Raw genomic sequence first — 26751 nt, 5'->3', positions numbered from 1 at the left:
CCTCCCAATTAGTCACTGCTTTCACTCCCTGAGCAACACCCTGCTGGCTGCACGGGAGGTGGGGTGAGGGTACAGGGCAGAGCCAGACTCCCAGGGGGCCAGCAGGAGGCACTCGGCCCTAGGAAGAGCTCCTTGGTAATGGCCAAGCCCCTTCCCCTGGGGCCCTGGGGAGGATGAGAGCAATTCCAGCCTCTCCCCAGGCTGAGGCAAAAGCATCTCTGAGCCAGATGTGCCTGGAGCTGGGAGGGGCGCTCCTCAGCTCAGAGTCCTCCCCCGTCTTTCTGACTCCCTAGGTCCTTCTCAGCCTCCAGCCAGACTCTCCCTGTGCAGGGCTGAGGCTCCTCTCCTCCGCTCCCCACTTCTGCCTGGAACGCTCACCATGGGGACACCTACCAGGAGGAAATCACACTTGCTAATGCTGGTGGCTGTGGCCCTTGTCTCCACTCCAGGTAAGAGGGCTTGTCTGGACTCCGAAGCCTAGCAGGCATGATCATAGCGTTATATCGTTGCTATTATGTTAGTGATGACTACAGAAATAATTGACTACACTGCTGTGGCACTTCAGTTTGAGGCCATTTCCTTATAAAATTTTCCTGTTTGTGGATTTTGCTTTCCCTCTGAGATTAGGAGGAGAGGAAATGAGTCTTTGTCGTATTGTAGATGAAAAAAGCATGATCCAGAGAGGGTGAGGGACTTGCCCTGGGTCACACAGCAAGACTGTGGCACAACCAGACCTCCACGACATCAGCCCAGAGTTGCAGCCTCTTAAGGCTGCAAGATTAAATTAAAAATTAGCTGCTTAGTTGTACTAGCCACATTTCAAGGCCTCATAGCCGTGTTGGATAGCACAGATTATAGAATATTTCCATCATCACGGAAAGTTCTATTGGATAGTACTGCTCTAGGGTCCCCTGACCACACAGCCCTGGGAGGGTTCCTCAGGACAACAGTGAAGCCTGGCAAATGGAACAAACGTGGAACGGGATCTGGGAAGAGGTGAGGCAGAGCAGGGCGTGGCCCAGGAAAAAGGCAAGAGGGACCCAAGCAAGAGTTCTCCTGCCAGGGGTGCTTCAAGTGGGGGGAGGGGAGGAAGGCGGTTGGCAGAAGGAAAAGGAGGGCACGGAAAACCAAGCAGTGCAGGCCAAGAGGCCCGGGCTGGCTGGATTCTGCAGAGTGGGCTAGGGAGGCGGTATGGGAGCCCCAGCCTGTCTGACCTGGGGTAACTTTCCAACAGCCTGCTGCTGCTCGGAGGGGCCTGCTGGAACCGCTGCTTGGCCTCTCTGCCCTGACCCCCAGCCCAGATCAATAGACGTTTCTTTTTTCCTTAAAGATCTCCATGGGAGAAAGAGTACCCATCCTCTGGTGTCCTTCTGGAGTTCTAGCTATACCTCAGGCTCCACCCCCCGACCCCACAGCCGCTGCAAGGCTGCAACCAGCACATTTTAAATTCTTCGTCTCACCAGGGAAGGACTCCACTGGCATAGTTTCAGATGTTCTCATTATGTCCTAACCGCCTCCCAACCCAGCATCCAAGTCAGTGAGGCTGCTGGGAAATAGGGGAGCCTCCCAGGCCCCCAGCTCCAGGCCTAGCTCCCAGTGCCAGGGCCCCCCAGGTCTGAAGGAGCTGCTGGGGTGGGGAGCCCAGGCTGCAAGGGGCAGGAGACACCCACCCCAGAGAGAGTGGCGGACGTACCCGGGCTCCTCCGCGTTCCCCACCCTCAGGGTCAGTCAGTGCTGGGACCCCATCATCTGAGGTAAGCAGTATGCACAGCATCCGCAGTCCATAGACCCAGAGAGGCAGGAAGGCCAAGGGAGACGGGACCTGGTCTGCCACCTCCAGCAACCGCAGAGGCAGGAGTGGAACGTCCCATGGTTGTTCCCACCCCCTGGGAAGGGGCCTTAGCTCTTCGCTGTCTTTGCTCACCTACCCTGAGGATGCAGCTTTGGATTCCTGCACCCCAGTGCAAAGAAGGGCAGCATGGCTTCCCCTCCACGGTCTCAGCTCCCTAAATCTCCTTCCTCCACGAGGTCCTGATACCTGTGTTTGGGGGAGCAGAGTTGTCAGGATAGGGAATCAGGAGAGAATCAGAGAGGATGCCAAACAGGGACAGCACAGAGTGGGTGGCTTTCCCTGGGAGTGTGTGTGTGTGTGTGTGTGTGAGTGTGAGAGAGAGAGAAAGTGCATGTGTGGGTGGATGTGTGTGTAGTTTCAGAGGGAGGTGTGGGGTGAGTGAAGGTGTGTCTGTGGATGTTTGAGAGGGGGGAGATGTGAGTTATTGCATGGAGGGCATGCTACATTTGAGGGGATGATGAATGTGTATAGAAGGCCTTACACACAGTGCCATGGCTCTCAACTCTATCTGCTCTTCAGAATGCCCGTGAGGCCCTTTTAAAATCTAGATTCCTGGGCCTCACTCCTAGAGGTTCTGATTCAGTACCTCCAGGATGGAACAGCATCTCTGATGGTCCTGATGGGAAACTGAAGTCAAGAATTCTGAGCCCTGTGGTTAAGGACACTGGCTGTCGGGGGAGGCTGGCCAGGGTCCACACCCCTAGATCTGCTCCTTCTCGCTGTGTGACTTGGGGCGAGTTATTTAACCTTCTAAAAGTCTCAGTTTTCACATTAACCAAACGAGAAAATGGCACTGCCTACCTTGTAAAGAGGTTATGAGAAAGAAATGTGGAGCATGGTATTTGATAAAGAGTTAGCCCTCGATAAATAGCATCTATTTTGTTATTATGAATGCCTAGATGTAGATATAAATAAGTATATGTGGACATTTGTAGCCATATGTGCATGGGAACGGATGTGTGTATAAATGTGTATATCTGACTACTGGAGTAGCTTAGAGGGTCATGTATGTATATATGTGTGATGTCTGTGGCATATAAGGAAGTGTGTATACGTGAGAGGTGGAAAGCATGTGTCTGTGGATATTGCGTGAGGGTGTGTATATGGCTGAATGCCAGAGAGAAAGCTTTTTCCGGAAGCTTAAAGTATCAGTGTGCCCCAGGCCCACTCAGCCACCATCCGCCCCCCCACCCCCACCCCACCACCATCCAGACAGAGTTACTGGAAGCTGCTATTATGCAAGGTTGTTCCCAGCAGCCTGGCTGCCTCCGCTACCCCTCCTTTCCCTCCCCTCCCAGCAGTCCCAGCTGGGGCAGGGGTCCCTACCCTCCACCACCATCATTAATTTAGGATTAAGCTGGGCTCTCCAGCCGAGATGATGCGCCGCCATCTCCGAGGCCTGGGGCGGCAATGAGGGATAGTGATGGGTGGTGGGGAGGGGGGATGTGGGATGCCATTTCAAGGATCCCTGCCTCCTTCCTCATTCTGAGAGCGGCTTAACAGCTGCCATCACTCCCAGGGGTCCAAGGCTGGGCCTCAGCTGTGGCATGGGGCCCACCCCCACCCCTGGACTAGGGCTGACAGCTGGATGCACCAGGAGAGCAGGCACTAATTGGTTAATGGGGATCCCCCCACGACCCACCAAGGAGGGCCTGAAATCAGCTTCATGGAGGGTTAGGAGCCAATTAAGGGTGGCCTGGCTCCCGCCTGACACCACAAAGCAAAGAATGACCGGCCGCACCAGTCAGCAAACAGAGGCAGATGTGAAACACTGCCCTCTGCCTCTCACACCCTGCCCCGGTGAGCCTGGACAAGGGGACACGAAGAGCAAGGCATCTGCCCCGGGAGGGGGCCAGGCAGGAAAATGCCATCTGCATGTGGGATACCCATCTGCCCAGCAAATTCAGGAACCCGAAGTCTAGAGCTGCGTATGCCACAGGCTTGCCCTGGAGGAGCTCCCAAGTCGCTCCCTTTTCTGGGCCTCTCTTTCTTGAAATGTCACAATGGAATTTTATAAAATGCCCCAAAGCAACCTGTACGTCGTCCACCCACCACTGAGCCTCCCTCTTCCCCTGACCCCAACCCGGCCCCTTCACTTGGGTCCAGGAGACCGTGGCTGAGTACACACCCTGTGTCAGGCTGAACCCTGCTACAGACCCTGGGAGGGGGGTTCATCTTCTTTCCATTTCACAGGTGAAGACGCTGAGGCTTAGAAGGGTCCTGTAACAGCTAATAGAGGCCCAGAGCCAGAGCACGTTCTCTCAGGACGCCCTCCCCAGAAGGAACACTAGGCTCCAGGGCCACACCTCCTCTCTCCCCCGTTTTAGCCAGTGGTTTCCATGCATCTCTCAAGGCCCATCTCACACCCTGCAGGTCAGCTCTTCCATGAGTCCCCTGACTGCTTCCACTCCGAGGGTCCTTCTTGAACCTAAACCACTATTAGGGCTCTCGCCTACTGTCAGTTTTCTGACTTCCTGCCTGGATCGCAAGCTCCTTGAGGAAGAGGGACTGTGTCTTACTCATTTTGCTACACAGTGCCTCGCCCAGTGCTAAGTATACAGCAGGTACTCAATATCTGAGTATAGGAGGGGTGACTGACTGAACTAATTGACTAGATGGGGTCTGCCCAACCTATTGAAATTCAAATGTTAATTAATTATAATTAAATAAAATTTAAAATCTGGTTCCTCAGCTGCACTAGCCATATTTCAGGGGCACAACGGCTAGTGGTAAATGGCTACTGTACTGGACAGGGCAGAAAATGAAACCTTTCCATCATTGCCGAAAGTTCTATTGGACAGCGCTACCCTGGAGGCCAGGCTCCAGCTGGCCCCTAGGCCCTGAGACCTCTGGTGGTGTCCCCCATCTGCAGCTTGGAGCTCAGCCTGGGGATCCCCAGCCACCTTTGGGCCTGTCTTTGAAGACCAACCCCTCGGTCTGCTATTCCCAGAGGAGTCCACAGAGGAGAAGGTGACACTGGCATGCCGTGCCCGGGCCAGCCCTCCGGCCACCTACAGGTGAGACCCTTGCAGTGGTGCTGGGAGGCCCTGGGCTGTGGGCAATTTTTTGTCACATCAGTCCCTCTCCACCCCCACTGCAGGTGGAAGATGAATGGCACCGAGATGAAGCTGGAGCCAGGCTCCCGCCACCAGCTGGTTGGGGGCAACCTGGTCATCATGAACCCCACCAAAGCCCAGGACGCCGGCGTCTACCAGTGCCTGGCCTCCAACCCAGTGGGCACCGTCGTCAGCAGGGAGGCTGTCCTCCGCTTTGGCTGTGAGCCCCACGGGGTGCCGGGACACTTTGGGGGTAGAGAAGACAGGGCTGGAAGAAGTGTCCAGAAGGGCGGGTGACTACTTCCCCATGGAGCCTGAGCTGGGGAGGGTCCCCCAGGCTTGGAGGACAGCGCCTGAGCACACGGTCTCCACCTCCAGTCCTGCAGGAATTCTCCAAGGAGGAGCGAGACCCAGTGAAAACCCACGAAGGTTGGGGTGTGATGTTGCCCTGTAACCCACCCGCCCACTACCCAGGTGAGTCAGGCCCCTGGGCGATGTTAGACAGAGGGCACAGGAGGGGCTTCTGGCCACTCAGCAGAAGAGGGATGGAACAAGAGGTGGTGAGTGACCCTTGGAAGCACTGATCCCAGGGTGCCCAACTCTAAATGATTCTGTGCCCCACCTCCCATCAGACTGGGAGGTCCCCAAGGGCAGGGGCTGTTTCCCCAGCAGACAGCACTCCCTGAGGGCAGAGATAAAGTCGCATCTTCCCTCTAGGTCTCCCCTCAGCCCCAGTTCAGAGCACAGGGGCTCTCAGGACAGGGTCTACAGATCCCCAGCAGCACGTTAAGGTCCTACCCAGAGTTGCTCCATTAGCCCAGCACCCCCGGTTTCCTCTAACTCCCCATTCCTAGGCTTGTCCTACCGCTGGCTCCTCAATGAGTTCCCCAACTTCATCCCTACGGACGGGCGTCACTTCGTGTCCCAGACCACAGGGAACCTGTACATTGCCCGGACCAATGCCTCAGACTTGGGCAACTACTCCTGCCTGGCCACAAGCCACATGGATTTCTCCACCAAGAGCGTCTTCAGCAAGTTTGCTCAGCTCAACCTGGCTGCGGAAGGTCAGGGTCAGCGGGCAAGGCGAGGAGGAGGGAGCTGAAGGGGTCAAGGGGCGTTGGGAAAGGGGGTCTTCGCTTTGAAGTTGTGAAGAGCAGCTCAAAGGGCACAGGGTCTGGGCCTGGACCCCAGGGTCTTCCTGCTATATGGCCTCAGACCCTTGCTGCATGCCCCCAAGGGGAAAGGGAGTCAAGAAAGTGTGGGCTCTGAGTTGTGCTGAGATCCTAAGCACAGGAGCACCTGATCTGGATCTGATGTGTGAACCCTCTCTCCCCAGACACCAGGCTCTTTGCCCCCAGCATCAAGGCCCGGTTCCCAGCAGAGACCTATGCGCTGGTGGGGCAGCAGGTCACCCTGGAGTGCTTCGCCTTCGGGAAGTGAGTGGTGGGGGAGGGAGGGGACAGGCCAGGGCACAGCCTCTCAGAGCCCCTCAGGGAGAGGGCAGGCAGGGCCGGCTCTCAGTCATCTTGGTGCCTTCGCAGGGTCTAGCAGAGTGCCGGACCCACAGTGGGTAGCAACCGCCACTCACTGGGCACTAACTCTCTGGGTGAGGCATCTTCCCAGCAACGGGCATGATAGGCTCAGGCAGCTTATACAACACCCCAGGCTGGGGGCAGGTAGCATGGTGCGTGGACCCCAACCCAGCCTGCCTCGTTCAGCTACTAGCTCTGTCACTTGCTGGCTGGGAGACCTTGGGTAAACCACTTAACCTCTCTGTGCCTCAGTTTCCCTATTTGTACATGGTGATAATAATAGTACCTACCTCATGGGGTTGTTATGAGGATTGGATGAGCCAATATATGTACAGTGCTTAGAATAGCATCTGGTATTTAGTAAGTATTCTATGGATGCTAACAGTTATCTCTTAAAATAGAAAATGTATCATAGAACTCTAACTCTCTCAGAAAAAGGACTCACTGGAACAGGGCTAAGCAAATAGCAGGTACTCAATAAATGTTTGTAGAATGAATGAAAGAATGTGATTTGTGCATTGGTCCCCTCCTCCCTCACATATCTCTCCTCACCCAAGATGCCCCCTGCTTTGTGGAAAGTTATTGGGCTTCCAGAAAATCCATATTTAAAACACATGAAGGGTAATACGTTACCTTGTAAGACTCACTGATACCTCAGTCCATTTTAGTACGCAGATTACTAACAACTTAATCCCCTTTGAAAAGTAGAGGCAAGGCCCTGTTGGGGAGAGGAGGAAGGGGACCCGTAAAGAACCAGGTTGCAGGCCACTGCTGAGGAGGGCAGGCCCAGAAGAGGCCAGGGCAGGGTGGGGGCAGGCAGGGAGGGCAAGTCAGCTTCAGGGAACAGACCACCTACACTCTGAGCCTCCCTGGGAGAGGCCCCTCCTCCTCTCCTGGCCGCTCTCCCTCTGTTTCTTCCCGGCCCTCCTCCCCGTCATCCCCACCTGCCCAGCATCTCAGGGGGGCCTGGGTTGGGGGAGGAGTTGCAGGCACAAGGGAGTCTGCCTAGCTCAGCCCACGCCCTCTGGCTTTGTCTCCCCTGCCAGCCCCGTCCCCAGGATCAAGTGGCGCAAAGTGGATGGCTCCTTGTCCCCACAGTGGGCCACGGCCGAGCCCACCCTGCAGATCCCCAGCGTAGGCTTCGAGGACGAAGGCACCTACGAGTGCGAGGCGGAGAACTCCAAGGGCCGCGACACCGTCCAGGGCCGCATCATCGTGCAGGGTACAGAGCCGGACACTCTCGCCCCCTGCCTTCCCCTGTCCTTGAGGAAGCCGACCCAAAAGCCAGGGAGGAGATTAGGCAGACCCTTGCTGAAAATTTCCTGCCCACGGGTTGCACTGGGTATGGGACCAGACGAGGCTGGTGCTGTGGTCAGCTCAGAGCTTCAGTCAAGGTTGCAGAAAGCACATGGAAAGCATTAGAATGACTTAAGTCGCTAAAACAGTTACTGGCACAGGCACGTAGTGCCAGTTGTCTTGAACCTGCTTCTCCCCAACCCCCCATCCCGGAATGCGGCTGGCGCCCTCTGCTGTCTGGCGCAGGAGCTGCAGCCCTGCAAATCCAGTCCAGTTAATTCGCGGAGCTCCTCCCAGCTCCTCCCCAGCCCCTCCCCAGCCTTGCTCTCCCTTGCTCCCCGCAGCTCAGCCCGAGTGGCTCAAGGTGATCTCAGACATGGAGGCTGACATCGGTTCCAACCTGCACTGGGAATGCGCAGCCGCCGGCAAGCCCCGGCCCACAGTGCGCTGGCTTCGGGATGGGGATCCTCTGGCCTCCCAGGTAGGAGACCCGGGGCTTCCTTCCACACACCCAGCACACCGTCCTCTGCTCACCTGGTTCCCTCACCCTCCAGATCTCCTCCCCTTCCGCACACTGGCAACCCTTCTGGGCCAATTAGGGTGCCACAGGGTAGTTCTAGGTGCTTCTCTCCATCCCAGAGTCACATGGCCTCAGGCTGGTCAACTGGATAGGGTCTGGAGGGTCCAGGGACCTGAGTCCAGGCCCAACTCAGCCACAAAAGCACTATGTGGTCCTGAGTGTGTCACTTGCCCCTCTGGCTTCCGTGTGCAGACGTGCGGGGAGGCCAGGGGGAATCTCTGTCCTGGGATTCCAGGTGGCCCTGGATAGGACCGGGCATACAGGCGCCCCCTCCAGGCAGCCCAGTCTCCACTGCATCCACCCCATAAGCCCCCACCCAGTGGTCCTGACCTTCTGCACAGGCCCGGGTAGAAGTGCTGGCCGGAGACTTGCGATTCTCCAAGCTGAGCCTGGAGGACTCAGGCATGTACCAGTGTGTGGCGGAGAACAAGCACGGCACCATCTACGCCAGTGCCGAGCTGGCCGTGCAAGGTAAGGGGCCCAGGGAGAGAGGACATCCCCGGGGACACCCAGGTGGGGGGCGTTAGGGGTTGTGAGTTGCAGCATTTCTAAACACACACACTCACCTGGCAGTTTTCCTTAGCTTTCCAACAGCTTCTGAGTAGAACTCAGGGATTTAAGACAGGAGATGAGACACTAGATGGAGCTCCCAGAGGACAGGGTCTCTGGCTTGACCCGCATCTGAAGTGGACAAAGTAAATGTCTGCTGCCATGAAAAAAAGGTGGCAAAAGTCACTGAAAACCAAATCAGCTAGATTTGGGTTTAATGCAGCCCCTTTGCCTGCGTGACCTTCGGCAAGTTATTAATCTCTTTGTGTTTCAGTTTCTTGAATAATAAAATGTGGGCAATAATAGCCCAGCCCTCATACAGCTGCTGTGGGGATTAAAGGAGATGATAGAGCTAAAGCATAAAGAACCTGCCCATCACATAACAGGTGCCCAGTAAATGTCAGCTAGTCCAGTATCCTTAGATGTGTGACTTAAGCTTGTAGTCTGTTTCCTCATCTGTAGAATGGACAGAACAGCACCTACCTCATCCAGTTGTAGTGAGGCTTAACTAAGACTCATTCATTCATTCAACCAATATTTCTTCAACACCTCCTAAGAAGTGAACATGAAAAATAAGGTCTCTGCCTTCAAGTATCTTACAATCCAGTGGAGAGCGGGGGGCAAATAAACAAAAAATCAAACAATTAAATAAGATAATGTCAGACAGCCATAAAATATACAGTATAAAGAAAATCCCACAGAGTGCTGTGGGTAAGATGGGCCAGTTAGAGGGGATGGTCAGGGAAGACCTCTCTGGAGAAGTTGCATTTGGGATGTGAACCAACCATGTGAAGATCTGGGGGCTTTCCAAGCAAAATGTATAGTAAGTGCAAAGGTCCTGAGGCAGGAAAAATCATGGCATCTTCACGGAACCAAAAAAAGAAGAAGAAAAAAATGGCCCAGGTGATAGAGCACAATAAGTGAGGGAAGGAATGGAGCAAGATGTGATCAGAGAGGTAGGGACTCCTTTGTGAGCCCTTGGGAGGCGTTGGACTTCATTCTGAGTGTCTGTTTTGTGTTTTTAAATTGATATTCCTGGCAGCTGGGTGGAGAAGAGATTGTAGAAAGAAAATGCAAAATCAGGAAGGCCAACCAGCGGAGATCTGGTGGCAGTGGGGGTGATGAGAAGGGGCTGGATTCTGGCTATTTTGGAAGTGGTGCTGCTAGGGGTCACTCGTGGATTGACCATAGAGGGAACATAAAATGTTTAACATGTAGCCAGGTGACATCTGACTCCAGGGCAACGAGTGCTGGTTTGATTCCCTGCGTGACTGTGGGGCACTCCCCCTTCCTTCCAGCACTTGCCCCTGACTTTAGGCTGAATCCTGTAAGGCGTCTGATCCCCGCAGCCCGAGGTGGAGAGATCGTTATCCCCTGTCAGCCCAGGGCAGCTCCGAAGGCCGTGGTGCTCTGGAGCAAAGGCACTGAGATTTTGGTCAACAGCAGCAGGTACGAGCCCCACCCCACCTGAGAAATTCCTGCTCACCCTCTCTCTCCTTGGAGGTGAGTCCCCTTCCCAGGACTGTAGTGTGTCACTGGGTTGGCCAGATCTGCTCTGTCCTTGCTGCAGAGTGACTGTAACTCCGGATGGCACCTTGATCATAAGAAACATCAGTCGGTCAGATGAAGGCAAATATACCTGCTTTGCTGAGAATTTCATGGGCAAAGCCAACAGCACGGGCATCCTGTCTGTGCGAGGTAAGGACCATGGTTCGGCTGAGGTTGGTGACTCAGCCACCACGGGGTGCCGTCCCTCCTCGCCATTGGGCTCTTGTGTTCCCATGTTCCTCCTAGTTTGGTTTTGAGGCTACCCCAGGATTCGGTTTCTCTTGGGACTGCCCCCAAACACCGCCATCCAGGATATGCTCCTGCCTCCCTCCCACGCACTCATGGGGCTGCTGGGAGGTCAGGATGCTGTTGGCCACGCTGCCTGTTCTCTTTCCTGGGGCTCAAGACAGAGCCTTTCACCCTGCCCTGCTGCCCCTGCCTGGGCCTACTTCCTCCCCTTCCACTCAGGGGCCCTTTGTCTTGGCAGATGCAACCAAGATCACTCTAGCCCCCTCGAGTGCCGACATCAACTTGGGAGATAACCTGACCCTGCAGTGCCACGCCTCCCACGACCCCACCATGGACCTCACCTTCATCTGGACCTTGGACGACTTCCCCATCGATTTCGACAAGCCTGGGGGTCACTACCGAAGGGCCAGTGTGGTAAGGCCAGAGAACCCAGGGCTCCTCCCTCCTTCTGGGCAGACAGGGGACCCACGAGAGCCATCAACACCCCCCAAAGCTTTTCCCCCTTCCCCCGGGAATGCCATGACGGCAAGCTCGTCCCTGGGTTCATAAGCACCCTCCCTTAGACGGGCAGTTCCCTGGATTCCACCCGACGTCTATGCATTTAGAAGAGGGTTAGGGTCAAACCTGGAATTCCAGACACCGAGCAAGACTCACTCCCGTACTCTTGTTATCCTGCCCCCCAGCGCAGATGATATCATTAACTTGAACCATCACTGACTGTCTTCTGTAAAAAAAATGTCGTTTAATCCCCAGTGGTACCAAGTAGAGAGTAGCTGATCCCTCCCATGGAACAGAGAGGAAGAGCGAGGTGCAAGGGGTCTGGGGAAGTAACAGAGCAGGGGACTCTGAGCCCTGCCTCCTGTCCCCTGACTCATGCACTAGCCAGGGCTGCTTCCTCTGACCCGCCCCGCTTCCTGTCCCCCGTGTGCAGAAGGAGGCGGTTGGGGATCTGACCATCCTGAACGCCCAGCTGCGCCACGGTGGGAAGTACACATGCATGGCCCAGACGGTGGTGGACAGTGCATCTAAGGAGGCCACAGTCCTGGTCCGAGGTGATGGGTTTCCCACCCCACCCCCTCCGTGACACCCTCAGAGGCCAGCTGGGCTATTCTGACCTTCGCTCCCTAACTAACTCCCACCTCTCCCTGAAAGCTGTGGGAAGGGCTCCTAACAAGTCTGTTGAGCTGAACTCATCCCGTGGTTCTTCGCAGGTCCTAAATGAATAAAATATTCTTCCTGCAAAGCCAAAATTGTAAAAAAAAATCCACTCCTAACACATCCCAAGACTGGAGAACTTGCTGAGGCCAGAAGTTTCAAAGCCTCATGCTGGGAAATCTATACACATCTCTGTGTGAGAGCCTCTGTGACCCCCCCAGCCTTGGACACATCCTTCCTCCTCAAAACACCCCGTCCGCCACTCACTACTGCCCCCATTCCTTGCCCTCCCAAACCGGTGTGTGTTTCCTGCGCCCTCTGCTGCTCCCTCTTGGTACTGCACCAGCCCAAGGGAGCCTGAAGGAGGTTGGCTCAAATTTGTTGCTCTGACCTCTTGGTGCAGGTCCGCCAGGTCCCCCAGGAGGCGTGGTTGTGAGAGACATCGGTGACACCACTGTCCAGCTCAGCTGGAGCCGTGGCTTTGACAACCACAGCCCCATTGCCAAGTACACCCTGCAAGCTCGCACTCTACCTGCAGGGAAGTGGAAGCAGGTTCGGACCAGTAAGTGTGAGGCCCCACCCAGGTCAGTACTGATTAGGCCTGGCTGTAGGGGGGGCGGGGGTGGTGGTGCTGGGGGTCAGACGCCAAGGCTGAGCCTGGAGCTTCGAAGAGGGACAAGTGTAGACTCCCTGCCTGCAGGGAGCTCCCAGGCCATTAGGGAAGATGGTCACACAGGCGGCAGAAGAATGGGGAGAGAGTTGGAGGGGGAGGCACTCAGTCTGCACCCCTGAAGCATTGGCAGGACTATTAATGGGGCAATGAAAACATTCGTGGGGGTGTGGGGTGCACACAACATCTTACAAAGGCTCCAAGGCAGGGAGGTCTACGAGTTTCCCAATCATTCCTGAAAAAGGTATTGAACTCTTAATATAGCGGGTACCGCCGTGAGAGCTGGGTATAAAAAAGTGATTCATACCCAGTCCCCGCCCTTTCCATCCAGATCAGTAAATGAAGTGCAGAACACTGACTCCCTGGTGCCTTGCAGATCCCGCCAACATCGAGGGCAACGCCGAGACCGCCCAGGTGCTGGGCCTCACGCCCTGGATGGACTATGAGTTCCGGGTCTTAGCCAGCAACATCCTGGGCACTGGGGAGCCCAGTGGGCCCTCCAGCAAAATCCGGACCAAGGAAGCAGGTCAGAGCCCTGGGTGAGAAGTAATGTCAGGGCACAGACCCTAGCCCCCTTAAAGGGAGCCCCAAGCAAGCAGCAATTACATGGAGTTCCAACCCTGCTCACCAGGCTGAGGACTCTAACAAAACAGATGAGAAAGGAACATAAGTCAGAGCGAGGCCGCAACACTGCACAACGTAATGTGTCTTGGGCCACAGCCTGTCAGGGCTGGAAGCCATCCAGTCCAAACCCCTCATTTAAAAAATAGGCCAACCTTACAACTGCATGTGAATCTACAATTGTCTCAAAGTAAAAAGTTTAATTTTTTAAAAAAATGGAAAAACCACTCCATGTGAAGGAAGGGTCACACTGGCAGAGCCTGGACTTGAACCCAGGACCATGGGGTGATGGGCAGATATCCTCCCTGGAAGTGCACGAGCTGCAGGAATCAGTTAATGAGGAAGGTGTGTGTGTGTGTGTGTGTGTGTGTGTGTGTGTGTGTGTGTGTTGTGCAGGGCACTAAGTAAGCAGCCGGTGCTCTAAGTCCTTCTTTAGATGGTTTCTTTGGGAGCAGGAGGAATGGACAATCTGCCCACAACCCTCCCTGAAAAGCAGGTAGGTGTCAGAACCTGAGTGGGGAAGGAAGGGAAGAGGTGAAGGTGAAGGCCCAGAACAAGAGCCCTGGGATCCTGAGACCAGCAGCATGGAATCAGGACCTGCCTCCCCTCCACACCCACCCAGGCCTGCCCCACTGGATGTGTAATGAGGGTCTGCCTTTTTGTGTCCATAAACATGGTTTCCTGTGTGCCCCATGCTGACTCTCCAGGCTCTTTCTGGAATCATTCAATATTTTTAACTGGTACCTCTCCTGAGTAAAGAATTCCAGAAGGAGCACTTTCTTTGATTGAACTTCTTGGACAGTCAAAGGGTGAGGAGTGGTCTCCTTCACTGTAGTATCTAGGAGTTGAGCACAAAGACAGCTATGATGCAGAAGAAAGATGATGAGATTTCAAATCAGAAGAGCTGAGTTCAAATTCAAACTGTGACATTTATTAGCTGTGTGACTTTAGGCAAGTCACTTAACTGCTCTGGGCCTCAATCTTTCCACTCTGGAAAGGGTAATATTAATGCCCACCTCACAGGATCAAATGGGTAATGTGTTTAAGTGCCCTTTGCAAATGAGAAGGCCCTAAAGTATCATCAGAACCAAGTGATAAGTCTCCAATTGCTGGATCATCTACAGAAATATTTTAACCCTCAGCCAAGTTACCCCCTGCCAAGCTTCATGATCTAATTAAATGCATTCTTGTTTTAATATCAGCCTTTTGAATACTAGAGACAATTAGGAAATTAAGTCTGCCATGAAAATAAAAGATAATAATATTAAAACAACCTGTAACCCAAAAGAAATGTTTTTTGGATTAACTGCAGTTCTGAATTATTTACTCCCCTTAATTTAAAGCAAATTGGAGTTGGTCTCTGCTACTTAGTTTAAACCAACAAGAGGGATCAGGATAATGATCATTTATGGAGTGTATACTATATATATTGCTAGCCACTGTCTTATTTAATTTTATTCTTCTTACAGCCTTTGAGAGAAATATTATTATCCTTATTTTACGGAGAGGGGAATCAGAGGCTCAGAGAGGTTAAGTAACTCGCCCAGAGAAACTCAGCTAGTAAGTGGCAGAGGTGGAATCTGATCTCAGGTCTGCTTGACTCCAAAGCCCATGTCCAGAGGGACTCTTGAAGGACAAAACCAGGTCCCATTGGAATAGTTTCAGAAGGATAGGTGTTAACTCTTCTCTAAATGTTTGGTAGAATTCACCTGTGAAGCCATCTGGTCCTGGACTTTTGTTTATTGGGAGTTTTTAAATTACTGATTCAATTTCAGTACTGGTAATTGATCTGTTCATAGTTTCTATTTCTCCCTGGTTCTGGTTCAGTCTTGGGAGATTTTACTTTTCTAAGAATTCATCCGTTTCTTCTAGGTTGTCCATTTTATTGGCATATAGCCAGGGCCCATTGGAAGGGTGTCCTTGTCCTAGGATGCTTTTCGGTCTCAGACTCAGAGCTTTTTTTCCCTCACTGCCCATTAACTGTCTGTATCCCTTGGCCCTGACAGCCCCCTCGGTGGCACCCTCAGGTCTCAGAGGAGGTGGTGGAGCCCCTGGAGAGCTCATTGTCAACTGGACGGTAAGCTGCAAGGACAGAGGCAGGACTATGCCTCCAGTTCTCTGGGGGGACAAGTTCTACCCCACCCTCACCCCCACCCGCACCTGGTGGGACTCGTCTCAGGAGTTGAGCGACATGCAGAGAGGACCCAGACAGAGCCACTGCACGGTCCTGACTCCAGAGCAGACAAGGTCCCTCCCCTCCCCTGGTACCCACTGCAGGATGGAACCACCGCAGTCCTGGGGTCACCCCTCTTGGTGAAGGCTGGGTGGGGCAGGAGGATGGGCAGGGAAACGCAGCCGCGGCCCCTCGCCCATGCCACGCTCTTGCCCCTCAGCCCATGTCCCGGGAGTACCAGAACGGAGACGGCTTCGGCTACCTGCTGTCCTTCCGCAGGCAGGGCAGCACTAGCTGGCAGACCGCGCGGGTGCCCGGCGCCGATGCCCAGTACTTCGTCTACAGCAACGAGAGCGTCCGGCCTTACACGCCCTTTGAGGTCAAGATCCGCAGCTACAACCACCGTGGGGATGGGCCTGAGAGCCTCACCGCGACTGTGTACTCGGCTGAGGAAGGTGGGCCACCCCGGGGCCCATGCGGCATCCCCACCCCAGCAGCTTGTCCACGGGGTGTAGGGTGGGGGAGCGCTCCTCACACCCCTGCTAGGTTCCCTAGGTGGGGTGGAGAGGGCACCAGGCTTCTAAGCCACTGGTTTCCTTCCTAGCCCTCGCTACCTCGTCTCCCCTCAGGCCTAGAGGAGGGAGGCTCTCTGGAAAGAGAAGTGGGCCCCGGGGGATGCTCTGCACCCTGCACCCTGGGCTCTTTAAAATCCTAAGAGAGGGCAGTCCCAGTTGGCAGCTGCTCTGTAGGGCACAGGGAGTGCCTGGGAATCCAAACCCATTCTGTGTCGGTCCCCAGAGCCCAGGGTGGCCCCTACCAAGGTCTGGGCCAAAGGGATCTCATCCTCAGAGATGAACGTGACCTGGGAACCGGTGCGGCAGGACATGAATGGTATCCTCCTGGGGTACGAGGTGAGCACTGACCTGGGCTGGGAGAGGAAGGGGTCGGGGGGTCAAGGCGTGGGGGCACCTCATGGCTTGCTACTCCTCCTCCTGGAATCACTCATTCACTAACCAGGCACACAGCACGCAGTCTATGCAGCACCATGGAAGCAACCTCGGCTAAGCCCCTATGGCTGATGCCTGTGGACAGCCTTGAAGTTACTGCTTGGCTCGAGCCGGCACTGGACGCTGTGGGAGCCCAGGGGAGGAGGAGTGGGTTCTGGAAGGGGCATAGCCTGCCCGTTTCATGCCAGAGCCCAGTTAGCCTGGCATCCTCAGGGCTGCAGAGAACAGCATGGCCTCCTCTGTGTACCAGCCGCTTATCCTGTCCCTGAGGAGCTCTGGGCCCGGCAGTTTCTGACCCAAGACTTGGGCCCACTGGTGACTCCACACTGGGGTACATGCCGGGGTGGATGGAGAGTGAGAGAAAGCGAGAGGAAGGGAAAGAAGGGCAAGCAGGAAATGTCATTGTCTAAGGGAGAATCATCACACTAACGATGTTGTAAATTCCATTCAGGAGAGTCAGCTCTGGGCTTTAGCACATGGGTTAGGCGAGCCCCACTGAGGAGATAGCTGTAAGCTTTGCCATTGATTTGGAAGAATATCTAGAAGGCCTTGGTGTTATGAGGTCTATGACAATGGGTTTGCATTTACTCGGCAGCCCTCATAAGCTTGCTGGAGTGAGGGCCGGGGGACAACTCTGCAAGTACAATATGCGTTTCATAGCCTTTAACAGAGTCCCCACGGGATTCCTTGAATTAATTAAATGGGGTTGGTTTCAGCAGGCCATCGCTAGGTTGAGTCAGTGCCCACACCCCCGCTCCCTCGTTCAGCCCACGTATTAAGTGCTCTCGTTGGACTGGGCACTCTGCTGGGCACCAGGAAGGGAGCAGCAACTTACACCAACTTGTCCCTTCTCCCTTGGAGCTCACGATCTAGTGTCTAGTTTCTGAGACCTGAGACTGAGTTACAAGCACCAGCGAGAGGAGCAGGATGCAGGTGTCCAGAGCCAGGGTCAGGTTAGCCCCGAGGTCCTGGGTTTGGCTGCTGACCCTAGGGTACCTCTGCCCCCTTCAGATCCGCTACTGGAAAGCCGGGGACAAAGAAGCAGCCGCTGACCGAGTGAGGACAGCAGGGCTAGACACCAGTGCCCTAGTCACCGGCCTACACTACAACACCAAGTACCACGTGACTGTGCGGGCCTACAACCGGGCTGGCACTGGGCCTGCCAGCCCTTCCGCCAATGCCACGACCGTGAAGCCCCGTGAGTCCGTCAGCCTGGGTGGGGGTGGAGGGGTGTATTTTGGAGCGGGCGCCTCTAGGATCACTCTTTCCCCGAAAGACAAATGCTCCAGCCCACAGGCCCTGGGCAGGACAGAAACAAGGCAGCACGTCTAATAATAATGAGGGAATGGAATTCATGGCCTCTGAAGTGCCTCCCTTTTCTCCAACCTTTGTTGGAGTTTGTTTCTCAGGCAGCGGTGACAGAATGTTCTGGGTACAACTGCTTTGGGCAGACATCTAGAAAAAGGCTGGCTAAAAGCAAGGGGGTGAGTGGTGGGGAAACATTGGGAAGTCTCCCCAACTCTCTCCCTCCTCTGGCAGCTCCACGGCGACCCCCTGGCAACATCTCCTGGACTTTCTCGAGCTCCAGTCTTAGTATTAAGTGGGACCCTGTGGTCCCGCTCCGAAACGAGTCTGCAGTCACAGGCTATAAGGTAAGGAGGGGATCAACCAGGCATTGAACGCTGAGGAAGAGCTCACTTGTATTTCCGGCAAACACAAGGGAGCTGCAGTTTCTAGCCAGAAGGATCAGAGTTAGATGTAAGCAAAGAGTTTGGGATTGTGAGAGGTGTGAAACTCATGAGCAGTTCTTCAGGGAGCATGTAGTAGCGACTAGAAGAAAATGGTATGACTGCGGAAGGGCAGGGTTCACGGGGGCAGCGATGGACTGGGTGAAGTCTGGGTCCTTCTGGTCTAAGGAGTCTGCAAAACCAGTTCAGCTGCTTGCAAGCTTTTCTCGTCCCAGTGAGGAGCTTGTTCAAGAGCCTGGACCTGGTCAACAGGGAACAGGAGGGGTGAGGAGGCAGGACCTCGAGGGCCCAGAACCATAGGGGCTCCTCCCATTCCTGGGGCTAGGGAAGAGGAGAATCAGTCCTGGTGTAAGGAAACTCTTCCCTGGCTAACCCCCTTCCCACAGATGCTGTACCAGAACGACTTACACCCGACTCCCACGCTCCACTTCACCAGCAAGAATTGGATAGAAATTGCGGTTCCTGATGACATTGGCCATGCCCTGGTGCAGATTCGGACCACAGGGCCAGGGGGGGATGGGGTCCCCGCAGAAGTCCACATCGTGAGGAATGGAGGTGCTGTCTCTCCCCTTATCCCCCAGGAGTATCAGGGTCCATCCAGATGCCTGATGCAGGAATCATTCCCACCCAAGCCAGACCCCAACCCAGCCAGTCCCCAAGGGGGAAAAAAGCAGGCAGGCAGGAACCAAGTGCAAAGTAGCCCTGGAACAACTGCCCTTGCTGCCCCCTCCTTCCCACTCCCAAACATCCCTGAGGGCCGAGAGGTGAGTGCGCTCCTTTCACGGGAACAAAAGCAAGGGTCCTACAAAACAGCGCAGGAGGAGGGCTTGAGAACACCTCCCCATCCTGAAGCCAGCCCTCTGTGAATCTCCTTAGGAAAGATCTGGATTCTGTCCTGAGGGTGGGACAGGGATGTGCAGGTCCCAGGCCCAGCTCACTTAGCCCATTTCCGCCTGCTGGTTTCAGGCACAAGCATGATGGTGGAGAACTCGGCAGTCTGTCCAGTCCCACATCCTGGCACCGTCCTTGGTCACTCCGTGGCGACGCTGATCCTCATAGGCTACCTGGAGCTCTGATCTCGGCACCCCTCCCTCTCTGCCACAGCTGGACACCCACCTCCGATGGACACAGCCAGCTGGCCCCAGTCCCTTCCCAATGCCAAGGTGGCCCAACTCTGTGCCTGAGAATGACTGGTTTTAAATACCTACTTTAAGCAGTGCCCTTTTCGTAGGAGGTAGGATATTTCATATTCTGCCACAGGATAGAACCCATGCGAGGAATTTTTTTCTTTAAAGCAAGAGGCACCAGACAGTAACTTCCATGATGATACTGAACCCTATGCCTGGGCCCTCTAGGGTGCCTGGATGGAAGGAAGGCCTACAGGAAGAAGGGGGTTTAAACAGGTATCTGCGCGTCAGCGGAGATAGCACTCTGGGACCGCATATGGACTCTGCTCCAGAGAGCGGAGTCCTAAGCCCGGGAACACTGGACAGGAACGGGACAAAGCTTAAACAGCAGCATCTCTCAGTCTAAGGAGAGGGCCAAGCCTGGGGACCAGGGACTCTCCTACTTTCTCCTCTTAAAGGACAGCACGGCTGGACCCTGACATTGTCCTGGATAACTCCCTGGAGGCCCCTGCCACCTGCCTTGATGGCTGAGAACCAGTGCTCTGGCGTCTGAGGCCGGGAGCCTGAGCCCCTGCAGCTCTGGGGGGCGAAGCTCCCAACTGCTGGGTGGGAGCCAAGAAGGGTTGAGAAGCTGAGACTCCTGGTGGAAAGGGGCACCAGACTTGGCCTGAGGCACAGTCACCATCAAGGTGACGCCCTCTTAGCCAATACTGCCAACCCAACCCTGTCACCCCACAGTGACAGAAGCCACTACAGGTGGCTGGGTGACTAAAGGGCTTGTATTGGGCAGGTACCCCACCACACCAAGCCCCAGCCTGCACGGTCCCTCGCGGGTTTGAGTGGGAGGCTGCCTCCACCGTCCTCCTCCAGCAGAATGCAGCTGTAATTCTGTGTGTCTGGAGTCAGGAGTCTTCTGAGAAGGGCAAAGGATAAATGCAGCCCTACCTGCTCGCAGGAATGCCCTGGGCCACCTGGCGACCCATCCCCCAGGCTGCCTCGGATGCTCTTTTGCATTCCCCCAGAAGAAGAAGGGGTAAATAAATGGGACGTCTTAGCTTGCGCTCTGGGTGTATTACCAGTCACAGCACGTCAGAGCTGGAAGAGGCTTTAGACCTCACTGGGCCCAAGCCACCACTCTACAGATGAGGTAACAGAGTTGGAAGGGGCAGGGTCTTCCTCAGGTCACACAGCCTGTCAATGATGGGGCTGGGATAGCACTCTTCTCCCACCTTCCTGTCCCAGGCTCTTTGTCTACCCAGAGGAAGGGGGCAGTGCTGAATGGCTATGACCTGGTTAAGAAGGTGGTTAAGAAGGGCACTGGGCTATCAAAATTCTGCTTCAAGAGGTTCAGGTGGGTGATGGTGGGGTGATGGGCATGGCTGGGTCCCAACCCAAGGCGCGTGCAGACTACAGGAGACCCAGTCCTTCTTTGCCTTCTGAGCCTAGCTTCTGCTGGGACCTCAATATGCAGTGCTAGCTTGAAGGCCCCTGCTCCCCTTGCCCTTGCTCCAAGAAAAGAGGCCAAAGCAAGGGCAGGGATTCCCCAAATCCAGGCAGCAGTGGTGGCACAACCAGGAAATTCCAAAGCCTATGTTGTGACAGGTGGCCCTTCACATATAGGAGCAGCGGGACAGGCATCTTGCAGGGCACAGGCCCCCTGAGCCTGGTTTCTGTAGTTTACAGTTAGAGCTCTATTTTGTTATGGTTTTTAAATTTTTCAAGTCCTGCTCTATTTTCCTGGGCAGGTTTATGTTGGTGTTTACCCACTACAATTTTTTAAAAATGTAAGCGCACATGCCTTCTCCCTGCCACCACTGAACCTACCACCCTACCCCTGGCCCAGGACTGCCTCCTTGGAGCCCTCCAATCAAACCCTCCTCACCTGCTCCCAACCTTCACGCCCATGCGAGGTGCTGGGGGCTCAGCTGAGTGACCATTCTTCCATTGCAGGGACCCAAACTTGGCCTAGCATCCATCCTGGTCCCCCATGGCTGTGATTTGGCCTGTACCCAGCTCTATCAGAAAGGGGATGCTGAAAGCAGAAAACCTTCTTCCAAGGTTTAGCTGATTCTTTCCTCACTGCCTTGGCTGCAGCAGGAGCAGCAAAGGGACAGGTGTCTAGATGCTGGGCCGAGAGGGCTGACCTGGACTGGCACAGGAACTCACCTGTGCAGCTGGCGGCTGCAGCCCCTAAGCTTGCTTGAGGCAAGGGAGAACGACTAAGAGTCTTAGTTCTGTGGAGGCAGACAGACCCCCTGGGAAACCCAGGAAGGGTTTTTCTAACTAGGAGAACTCAGCCTCAGGAAAACGTAAGCCCCGTGCAGGGAGAACTTGTTTGGGGGACACAGAGCTGGACTAAAATGGATGTTCCTGCAGGCCAAGACTCAGGCAGAGTGCTGATTAAGACTGAATAAGACAGCAGGTGGCTTGAGGACACGCAGGCATGTGAAGGGGAACAGCCTGCTGATGACGTGGCTGCACAGGAGCTGGTGTGGAGGCAGAAGAAGAGGTCAGACAGCTTCTCAGAGTCCCTTCCTGCCCAAGAGGCCTGTCTCCTTCGCTGCCCGCATGGGCTGAGGCTTGCTCCTGCTGTGGTAACGACTCAATCCTGGATCTCTCCCCTCTCACACGCCAAGCCCCAGACAGGCAACCAAGGGGAAACAGCCACAAACCAGTACTTCACCCCACAGCTCAGTGGCCAGCAAGTGCCTGAGGACTAGGGACAGGCAGCGCTTCAGGGCTCGGGAGTCTCCGTTCTGCGTACGTTGGGGCTCAGCCTATACAGCCCTTTGCCCCGGCCCTGGCTACTCGGCCCTGGTTGCTCCAACAGCCCAGATGTATACCTCACCCTCGGGGGGAGGGCAGCTCTCTTCAGATGGAGTCTCAGGGCCCAGCACGATTGGGTTACCTACTTTCATCCAGGGAATTAAATGATACAGTGGTCCCAGGGAACAGGAGGGCCATGGGGTGGGGGGGCTCTTTTTGATAAAATGACAGGAGAGACGTCAGAAAAAACGTCTGCAAGGAGACCCTGGACTGAGTAATTGAGAGGCTTCTTCCTCTTGTAGGGACCTCTGAGAAATTTTGGCAGCTGTTTGTCTTGGGGTCTAGGGTAGGCGAAGACTGGAGGGGACTCTGCAAGTGTCCTTCAGGGCTGGGATTCTTGGAATCAAAAGGTTCTCAGCACAGGAAGAGTCTTGGAGCTCCTGCCCGCTGGGGCCCCTGCAGCAAGCAGGGGGGAGTGACTGCAGTCACAGTCATTTACGGGGCAAGGCTCACCCCAGGCATTCTTTTTCCCAGCATACACTGCTGCCTCTTGGCAGTCGCAGGAGCCAGGCTAGTCTACTCTGGGCAAGAGCCCGAGCTGGCTCTAGAATGTTTCACTCCCTTCATCTCTTCCCCAGCTAGAGGACTGTGTGCTTCCTGATCTCAGAATACGACAGTCTACTGGGCTCCTCTGAATCGGAGGGATAGCAGTATCCTCAAACCTGGGTTTGAGGCATAGCTGTAGCTATTTCCATGGCTCAGACCTAACCTGAGCTTCATCCTGGAGATGAGCAAGGTTGCCAGAGAGGCTCCTGGAGTGGCACGAGGGATTAGATGGGCATTTTTAAGGAACTTCAAAGAGCTCCGTGGAAAGAGGTGCCTGGTAGCTGTATATATGGTCATAGGCTTTAGGAAGGCAGGACAATAAAGGGAAACTGGAGAGGAAAAAAAAAAAGGGTCTGATAGCTTTCCCCAGAGCCCTAGGAAGCCTCATGCCCTTAGATGGGGTGCACCCTGCTTTGGCCCCCAGACTCCAACTGACCCACCCCCTCCAGGGCCTGCATAGCTTAGAAAAGCTCACAGCTGGGCAAGGGTTGGGGCTTCATTGGACCACTGACTTAACTCAGTTTTTGTTAAAATGGACCCGCTCCTGCTGACCTATTGTCTGTCTCTCTTACACTTCTTATAATGGTAGTTATTTATTGACTCTGGTAGCGGGCAGTTCTTAAATAAAGACGGTTTCTCAACCTGCTGAGGCAGCTGGCACCGGCTGTGGGTGTTTTTATCCTCAGACTAAAGAGTATCTCCTTGTCCTGTTCTCTAACCCTAGGCTTTTACCCAACACCTTCAGCCTTCACACAGTCACCTCTAGGGAAGTCACAACCCACGGTCCATATTGCTTCGTTCAGTCCTGGAAGGGGAGAAAAATTAGGCCAAGCAACTTTAAGGCAGGCCTCAGCAGAGCAGAGCAGGCATTCTCCTAGGCTGGCTGGCTTTACCTAACAGGATGGGCAGTAAACAGTGCTCATCTGATGGTACTGCTCCGAGCTTCCCTGATTTTTAAGACATTGGAGGTACAGGTTTCTCCCGTCCTCAAAAGTAGAGTGTTCCTATGAAATCTTTCTTAAGCTGAAATGGTGTAAAGCAAAGAAGCAATTACCTTTTTTTTGAAACAGTGAAAATCCTTCAGATTTCTTTTCAGTTAGCAAAAACAGGTACTAACGTAGGTTTCTCGTAAAACCAAAGTAGTGGAAAGTAAACTTTCAAAAAGCGGGGGATACCTGTATTGACTCAACAGTACCAAAGGGAAGTCTTCTCCTTGTGGGGACATAGTGACCCCCACCTGGTGAGAAGGTGCCTCTAGCCTCTGTTCACAACAGCCAAAAGAATTTGAATTTCTAGTCACATTTTCCAGCTGCAACACTACCATGCATTCAACATTTATCACACCCTCTATTACACCTGAGATGCGTGATACACTTATGCAGCTGTGTAAGTGTTCAATTCTTTTGGTGCAAAGCAGGTCAGGCTCCGTGCTGACTGAGCCTGACAGCTTTCTTCAGGGAAGAGGGAAAGCAAGGTGAGCAGAGGCCCCACTACTCGGTGCTGAGCTTGTGCCCAGGGCCTGTTCAGCACAAGAAGCCCAGGCTGACAACGAGCCCCTGATGGGGCCACATAGATAGTGGTAGTTACCACACAGCCTCATCGGGAGCGCTGGCCACTCTGGAGCCCAAATCTTAGTCCAGGCAGCATCTCCTTGATCCTCCAGAGGCAGACCACATGCACAGAATTCAAAGAACTAAATTGGGTTTTGGTCTGCACTAACACATCTGAGGGAGTTTTGTTCTCTTCCCTGTTCAATCCCCTCACATCCTCAGAGTCAAAATTCAAGAGCCCAATGCACAGAGGGCTGTAAACCTAGAGCTGTACAGTATTCCATCCCCTGTTCGACTACCATCTTACAACAGTATGCTGGAGAAGTTATTTAGCTCTTCTTGGGTCTCAGTCTTTCCATCTGTAAAATGGGAAACACTGTACCCCTCAACCCTCCTCGGCAATGTAATATTAATGTTTAACAGTCCTCTCTCAAAGCAGAGCAAGCTCTCTCCTGACTGCTTCAGCAAAGTGTCCAAGTCTGAAGTAATGAGCTTCATTAGTGACATTTCCCAACTCATGCATGTCTGGTCCTTCACAGTTTACAGAGACGTTTTACTCACAGGATCTCATTTGATCCTCACAATCATGTGTTTCAAAGATAAGGCTCAGTTAGCTTGCTCCATTACACAGTCAATAGCAGGAACACGACAGGTCTTCTGAATAACATCCTGTCTGAGGTAGAGAGAATGGGTGAAAGGGTGTGTGGAAATTTTAAGATCTTTTCAAAATAAGAGCAATAGTTAAAGACTCCCTATGCATGAGTCTAAGCCAGTGGTTCTCAACCTTCGCTATATATGAGAATTATCTACAAAACTTCTGAAAAACAAAGATGCTTCTGAACTCATGATTTACATATACCTAGGACACTCAAACAGCCTAGAAGCAGTGACTCCCCAGTGGCAATGAGCACATCTAGCACCCAGACCATGGTTTCTAAATACTACTCCCCACACTAAAAGGAATAAGAGCCCGCTGGAGAAACAAGAGTCCCTCGGAGAATCTCCCTTGGAGATTCAGGTTTGGAGAAAGGAAAGTCCAAATGTGCATCTGAGGCATCTTGCTATAGCAAGGACATGCTCAAAGTCAAGTGGGACCACACCAAAAGGACAAAGGAGGGCTTCCCTGGTGGCGCAGTGGTTGAGAGTCCGCCTGCCGATGCAGGGGACGTGGGTTCGTGCCCCAGTCCGGGAGGATCCCACATGCCACGGAGCGGCTGGGCTCGTGAGCCATGGCCGCTGAGCCTGTGCGTCCGGAGCCTGTGCTCCGCAACAGGAGAGGCCACAGCAGAGAGAGGACCGTGTACAGCAAAAAAAAAAAAAAAAAAAAAAAGACAAAAGGACAAAGGAGTTGGCTTGAAGGGACTTCTGGCCAAAACTGGGAACAATTTGAACATCAAAAATATGACAACAGTAATGGATTATATATAATTCACTGAATAAAAAAGAGAATTCATTGAAACGTCAGAAGAATAAAAAGAATAGTATTTCTTTACAGAAAAATGCAGGGTAATAAATACAAAAATGAATTTAAAGAATCCATCATTTTGCAATCCCCAGCATGTAATAATAAGGCAAAGACCGTGAATGGATTCTAAAACGCCTGTGAACGTTTTTTAGAAACCAGATAATCACAAAGCATCACCCCACAGATTACAAAAGGAAAACATATACAGGTACACCACTGGAGAGATCTGGCAGTCACCACCTTACCCAAACGATCAAGCTTATCATCAACCATGGGTCACCCTGACATTGTGCCTCCCGAGGTCATGCAATAAGTACATAACATTTTCATTCGGCTCTTGTCAAAAATGTTTAAGATTCATTCCTCAGGAATCTAATCATGAGGAAATAATTGTGGGACACTATACAAGACAAATGGCCTCTTCAATATGAATGTCATGAAAAAAAAAAGTAGGGGATCTGTTGTAAAATAAGACTTAAAAGAAATAATAATCAAATGTAATACGTGGTGAACCTTCAGAGATCCATCGGTCATAATTTAAATTGAATTAGCATCCTCAGGTTAGGGCTGAGGAATCTTATTTTTCAAAAGCTCATTCGGGTGATTCAAACACACGGCCAGAGAAGATAACCACTGGTCCAAGTCTTTTTTCTGCCACTTCCTCTGTGCTGAGAAAAAAGTGAGGGGAAGAAATGCTAATTCTCTCATATAGAATTAGCTCAGCTGGTGGCCCAAGAGCAACTTCCCTGTTAATTCCACAAGCCAAGCCAATTATCTCACAGTCTGAATGGCCTCTGAAGGTCTTAAGATTGGATTTCCTGTTGAGGAAGGAAGGTACTAGTCCTCCGTTACGGGGCCTTGGCTGCTGTAAGAAACCTCCAGCAACACAAGCTTCAGGGCACTGAAAGAGCTAGAAGGACAGGAGCAGAGAGCAAGCCTAGGAACTGTTCAGGGGCAATCTACCAGCTGAAGAATCCAGTGTTTCACCAGGAATTCAACTTAGCACTGAGCACAAAGGCTTCACCTGGGAGGTATAGGGGTGCAAATAATTTATTAACGTTTAATGACTGTCTCTTACGTACCTGAGTCAGAAGTCATTACTAACACCCTCGGCTCTGTCACAAATGGGCATATGCCCCCAACAAAGCGATATGTTCAATGTCTATTCTAAAAACGCTGGTGTGAGTTTAACCCAAAACCA

The 26751-nt window shown here is 53.4% G+C and overlaps 1 protein-coding gene across 1 annotated transcript; it reads left to right on the top strand.

Moving 5' to 3' along the window:
* Window positions 1-379: 379 nt before the first annotated feature.
* CNTN2 (contactin 2) lies at window positions 380-19112 on the top strand (the record flags this gene model as incomplete). Its single annotated transcript, XM_082614465.1, has 22 exons — window positions 380-449; window positions 4725-4869; window positions 4953-5128; window positions 5287-5382; window positions 5763-5972; window positions 6245-6344; window positions 7487-7662; window positions 8081-8217; window positions 8658-8787; window positions 10164-10314; window positions 10436-10563; window positions 10901-11076; window positions 11594-11714; window positions 12221-12379; window positions 12864-13013; window positions 15115-15185; window positions 15502-15736; window positions 16080-16192; window positions 17300-17486; window positions 17828-17940; window positions 18423-18591; window positions 19003-19112. 22 exons carry the CDS (start codon window positions 380-382, stop codon window positions 19110-19112), a joined length of 3123 nt encoding a protein of 1040 aa, XP_082470591.1.
* Window positions 19113-26751: the final 7639 nt, after the last annotated feature.

This window comes from Mesoplodon mirus (assembly GCF_964341445.2).
Source record: "Mesoplodon mirus genome assembly, chromosome: 3".
NCBI classification, from domain to species: Eukaryota; Metazoa; Chordata; class Mammalia; order Artiodactyla; family Ziphiidae; genus Mesoplodon; species Mesoplodon mirus.
The sequence above is the reverse complement of the archived record's forward strand: the minus strand, read 5'-3'. Positions and strand labels throughout refer to the sequence as shown.